The sequence below is a fragment of the Notothenia rossii genome (assembly GCF_949606895.1).
Source record: "Notothenia rossii genome assembly, chromosome: 10".
In the NCBI taxonomy this organism is placed as follows: domain Eukaryota; kingdom Metazoa; phylum Chordata; class Actinopteri; order Perciformes; family Nototheniidae; genus Notothenia; species Notothenia rossii.
In genome coordinates this window covers 10,632,154-10,638,262 of record NC_136908.1, presented here as the reverse complement: position 1 = coordinate 10,638,262, position 6,109 = coordinate 10,632,154, and the positions used below count along the sequence as shown (strand labels likewise).

The window sequence follows — 6,109 nt, the reverse complement described above, 5'->3', positions numbered from 1 at the left end:
AAATTGTTTGATCGTCTGTCAGTCACTGGCCCTTAGAATCGTCCTAAGTTTTCACCCCCTTACGGCGCCCCTGGTAACACATGAATGATTGTGTTGAAGAAACACCAGATTGTGTTGGGATCAAGCATTCAAATTCAAGTATATTGCTAACCTTGATAACACAATGGTTCAAATGAGGTTTTTTCCAAACTTTCAGGACTTTTTAAAAAACCTGCATATCCTTATTTGTAATGCCTTTGGAGAATGTGTCGCCTTTCCCAATCCGACCCAAGTTTAACCGCACTCTAACTGTTTCCAAATTACTGAACATCTGTACACTTCTGCAGCCGTTGACTTGACAAAGAGCCCCAAGCGACTTGGCGGTAAACTGATGATTGATTGGACTATCAAAATTAAATCTGAGGTTATAACAGTTCCCTAATATCCTAGATGTCTTCACTGATTGATTAGTAAGTTTACATTTTAAAAATAATGTACTGTTTAAATGAAGCTAGTGCTGTTGTGGCCCCTCCAGAAGACTCAAATCATGAGGCATGCATGACCTGCTGCTAATCCAAGCACAAACAGGAGCAAAGCTTTGTGAAACACTCACTATTAACAGCCCTGAGACCCCCCACCATCCTCTCTCTGCCTTTACCCGTCTTTGGTGCTCTGTGAACGTCAAGGATGGCTCACAGTGACACACAACCTCCCCCCCACCGCCCGCCTCTCCACCTCCCACCCACCTCCCCCCTGAGCTGCCGCCCCCATACTGGCTGCTGGCCTTTCCTGCCGTCTGATCCATATTTCAGAGGCGGCAGTGGTGGCACTGAGGGGGTATAATCCAACATTAAAGCAGGGAGGCCTGGGCTGAAAGCACAGGCGCCGGTTCATAAGGTCCTGGAAATCTTCAATTTCAATTTCCGCAGCGTTTGCAGTGGCTTCCAAGGTGCTGGCATAAGTCTCCGAGTTTTGGCGAGGGTGCAGGTTTCAATAAGGGTGGGACTTTTCTTGCTAAAAAAGGGCTGACACTGCATGGTTTGGTTGGCAGGGAGAGTGAGAGACAAGTAGACACAGTGCATAGGGGTCAATTAAGAAGTGAGCAAGTGGAAATCAATAATATCTTTTTGTAAATGTATGTGTATTGGTTATTTTCCCTTAAAATACCAAATCCTGTGTGAGTTTACACTTAATTTCTTAGAGGAAAGCTTATAAAAAAGAGAATTGCAGTGATAGGATTCATTCTAAAGTGCACATTTAAATTGATATCTGACATATAAAATAATATACTGTAAGAAAACATTATAAAATAATCTTCCTTACTCTAAAATATATGATACACTAACATTTGGACACAATCCTCGTTGTACCCCTGGTTTTCCAGACATTTTTGACAAAACATGAACAATTTCTCATCAGGTCCAGGGAATTAACTCTCCAATAATAAAATGACTATAATGACATTTATTTAGTTCCCAAAAAATATATTCTTTAAAGACAAATTCATATCCTGTATTTACAATATTTCAAGGTTTCCATTCACAACAGAAGAGGCGAAGAGGACTCATAGACAGAAGAGAGAGATACAAGCAAATCTGTGACAAAAAAAACAACCATCTCTTTTTGCAAGTAGAAGCTAAACAGTAATACTATAACAGGTCGCACTGTTCAAAAAATAGCCTTCATTTAAACTGTTCTCCGTTAAATAAAATTATTCCTTTCTTTTCTTTCTTTATCTTCTCATAATGTCGTCGTCAGAACTCGCTGCTGTGCTGTCCCATGGTGAGGTCTGAAGTGAGGGAGAATCAAGAAGGAAAGGTCAGAGGTCAATCATTTAATAAAATAATAGTGGAAAATCAGTGTATATAGTCCAATGCCAATATGTGTCAGTAGTATAATTCTCTATATGTCTTTAGCTTAGTGGGATTGTATGTTGTCGTTAAATTACGAAGTATTTAGAGATTGATGTCCTTTTGTGAATTTGTATATACTTGCCGCTAGTGTTCCTTTTTTTATATTTGTATCTTATTGATTATTTTAAATATTGTCTATCTATCTCTCTATCTATATATAATGTATCCTAAATATAAAAAATAACACACAAGTCTTAATTCTAATGACTTTAAATTCTAAAGACAATGTTAAACTTTATTTATGCAAATTAAAAACCACTATAGGTAAATTGTTTTATGTATTTTCACCCTCCACTACATCCCTGATGTTGCTCTTAGCGTTTTCTTTGACATACATTAGCTGCATTCACTGAGGGGGCGTGAATAAATGGAGGCAGATTATTTAAATGACATAGGTGGCGATAACTCAGCGTTGGTGGGGGGGGTGGGGGGTGGAACCCTGCAGGATATATTAGCCTGCTGCCTGACGAGGCGTTAAAGTGGAGACTCAATCACATGATTTATGTGCTGAGCTCTGCCTGGTCAGGTGTAACAGTGTTTACCTCGGCTTTAGGGTTCATTTAGCACAGGACATGTGGAGAGAAATTGAAGTAGATAATGTCGTGATGCCAAATTGATTTCAAATGGTTACCTGTCAGTGATCAGCTGGAAGGGGGACTTCAGAGAATCGGGCCTGTGGTCACTCTCTTAAAAAAAGAAGAATAAGATCAATTTAATAACAAGTTGGAGTTATATTATAACTCTCTCAATACTTCTATATGCTATCTATTAGGTTTTCTTAAATGGCTGCTACTTATTCTTTTGCCATACTTTTTCTCTTTATTTTTATTGTGTTACTAGTGCTAACTGCTTGGCCACTTCTTCTGTAAACCTCTATATTTCCCCGCTATGGGACTAATAACGGAATTCTGATTCTTTAGAAGTGTTGATATTTGCATCACGTTGAGGCCTATTAAGTTCCATATATTTTCAGAGGGTTTGCAGAATCAAATGCAATCCGTACCATCTCTTTTTGGACTGAAGCTCCCCGAAGACTCCACATCACTGTCCTCCTCCGTCCCCGATGTTCCAGGCCCCGTCGCCGTAGCAGGCCGTGCGTCATGACGCGCAACGGGAACCGCTCCGTGGAGAGGCAGGTGTCCGGCCGGCGAACCTCCGAGGAGCGACCTCATGTTCAAAATAGAGTTGGCGTTCAGAAAAGCTGCGTTGGCCCAGTTGTGAAGTTTGCCAATCTGGCATGTGTAAATCCCATGACCCGGGAGTAATGCCGGGTGTCCGGGGGAGGCCAAAGCCGGGTGGTGCGCATGGGTGGAAGGTCTGTGAGAGCTGTCCGGGGCCGTGGCGGTCTCAGCCAGGGACCATATTTTGGGTTTGCTCTGCGGGGTTCTCTGGCACTCCTGTCTGCTGGGAGAACGATCCACAACTTTGACAACAGGCGATCTGTTGAGAGAAATGTCCGCGTCCACTGAAAGCGTCCTGCTGCTCTCGGAGCTCTTCGGCTCCGAGGCCTGCAGCTCTCTGTCGGCCAGGCCCGCCTCCCCCTGTTCCTCTAACTCTCCTCCCTTCCCCTCTCCTCCCTTCCCCTGCTCCACCTCGGGTCTCTCGATGTCGACAGTTTCCAAATCAATCTCTTCCTCTTCGTCTTCGTCGTCGCTGCCGTTCTTGCCGAGATCGTCCTCGTTGTCGCTGCTGAAGATGCGGCCGTCCCGGTCCTCTGCGCTGCGGCCCCAGGTCACCTTGTTCTCCTTCTTCAGGCGTCTGCGGGCGTTAGCGAACCAAGTTGATACCTGGGATAAGAACAAAATGTCCACGAATTATAAATCAGGGTAAAAGGCACTCTTAGTTTGACAATACGTGGCTCAAATTATGGACTGATTAAATATGTAAAAAAAGCCTCATTATGCTACCCTAATTCGTCATTATCATTAAACGAGATATTAAATATCAGGAGACTTATCTCTCTCGGGATGACTTTATTTAAATATCCTCTGGCAACTGGATAATCATATTAAGTAATATAACAGCCTTAATATAACGTCGATTAATGAACTATTAGAGGACGTATGATATAACTTTTTTTTAAAACAAGCAAATATATTATTGTGTTTGGAAACATATGAAATATCCAGGGCCTCTAATGAGTCACACTGATTTTTCCAAACATTACACACACCTGTGTGAGTGTCATCCGGGTGATGATGGCGAGCATTATCTTCTCTCCCTTTGTGGGGTAGGGGTTCTTCTGGTGCTCCCCAAGCCAGGCCTTCAGGGTGCTAGTGGTCTCCCTGGTGGCCGTCTTGGCCCTTGACGGGTCCCCGTACGGGTATTGGCCGTATGGGTAGAAGCCCTGAGCGGCGTGGACAGGTAGAGAGGCCGGGTGGGAGCCCTGGCTGTCCTTCAGCTCATACTGGGAGCCCTGAAATGTTAATGGGAGAGGGGTGGGGGGGACAACTTGTTGAGTGACTTTCAAAAATATTTCCTCTTCGAGTGAAAACAGTAAAACAATTAATCAACATTTGAATTAAAATGTGTGCATTCAACTTTTTTAAACTTTGTATGTCAATTTGACCCCAAGTTGCTTTTTTTTAATAGCCTATATGGGAATTATTAATATTGAATTAGGAATACAGCCAATAACAATTAACACGTTGCCGTAAAGTGGTTATGTTTTTCAATGACATTTAAAATATGTCAACTTTTGTTTTGATTTAACAAACGAATACGAATTACAATTAATTTCCTAACGTCTCTGAACATAGCAGTTAGGAAATATTAATAGTGTTTTTCTAATTAATTAACATTGTCTTACAGTAAATTACCAGGGATTTGCCCAATTGTTTTATTTACACACACAAATCAAAGCTGACGATTGCAAAGTTTAACCTTAACTGTGATGAATTACTATTTTGTAAAAAAACACGTTATATGTTCAACATTTGCAATAAAAGCACCTTTATACTGCAGACTGCACATATCAAGCATTTAATTAAATATTAATGTGCTCTTTAAACTTAACATGTATTATTCATTTACGATTCTAAAATCCACAAATATCTAATAAAGAAGAATGGCTGTATTTACATATCTTAATCACTTTTAACTACTTGGTAATTGCGCATTAGTTCAGAGGAGCTGAGCCGGACAGACAGCAGTGATAGTCCATCATTAACACCTGATCTGAACTCTCACCATCTGGGATATGAGGGCGAGGTCTGAGGCTCCGCTGTACGGCAGGAAGGCACTGTAGTTGTGAGCCGCCCATGGGCTTCCGTACATCCCCAGCATGGAGCCGACAGCCGCGGCGGTTGCGGAGGAGCTCAAGCCGCCTTCAGTGCCTCCTTCCCGGGCAGAGGCCGGCCGCTCGTACATCTCATGGGAGGCACTGAGGAACTGGGGGTATCCCAGCTGAGGGAAAGACATGGTCCGGAAAACGGCTTATACTGTAAATCTCTCCCAAAGCCAAAGTCACACAACTGCAAGAAGCAAGAGGCAGGACAAAAAAAATCCCCAGAAAGAAGTGGATGAAGGGGGCGTCTAAATCACCAGAGTCCCCCCTTTTTAAGAAACTGTCAAGCTTCCACACTTCCACCGACCCGGAGTTGTATCACAGCCGCAGTTTGGCACCTCGAGTGCGGAGTGATGCGTGGATCTGGCCGCAGGAGCTTCTGGATGTGGAGCTGACTGACTGATTGGCAACCTACTTAAGCACCAAGCTCCTCCTATGCCCGGGGCAGGCGATTAGTGCATTGGTTAGCCTAGGTCGTGTGTGTGTGTATGTGTGTGAGTGTTGGTGTGTGTGATCTAATTTCTGCAGTGTCTATACAGAGAGGAAAACCTGTGAAGTGTGTGCAAGTGTGTACATGGTGTGTATTAGCTTTTTTGTGGCTAGAATGACTTTATTTAATCAACACTCTCCCCCCCCCCCGTATTGTTGTGCACACACACCAGCAGTTATAGTAGAAGACAATTCATATTCATAATAATGATATTAATAATGAAAATAATAATAATAAGTTATGTAATTATTATTATTATTATTTTTATTATTTACCTCTGATTCATGTGCAATGTCTTATCTATGCTGCTCGGATCAATAAAGTATATCTTATCTTTATCTTATCTTATTTTAATATTTAAAAAAACGAACTGGCATATTTTGGGTGTCATTTTCCTTCCACGCTTTGACAGCTGATCCGCAGGGTATGCCGGGACATTCT

The 6,109-nt window shown here is 42.4% G+C and overlaps 1 protein-coding gene across 1 annotated transcript; it reads right to left on the bottom strand.

The window, feature by feature from the left end:
• Positions 1 to 1,423: 1,423 nt before the first annotated feature.
• On the bottom strand, positions 1,424 to 5,577 carry irx1b (iroquois homeobox 1b). Its single transcript, XM_079655483.1, has 5 exons — positions 5,082 to 5,577; positions 4,066 to 4,308; positions 2,896 to 3,679; positions 2,524 to 2,578; positions 1,424 to 1,768 (listed from the first exon to the last, which is right to left on the bottom strand). Exons 1-5 carry the CDS (start codon positions 5,310 to 5,312, stop codon positions 1,720 to 1,722), a joined length of 1,362 nt encoding a protein of 453 aa, XP_079511609.1. The 5' UTR covers positions 5,313 to 5,577; the 3' UTR covers positions 1,424 to 1,719.
• Positions 5,578 to 6,109: the final 532 nt, after the last annotated feature.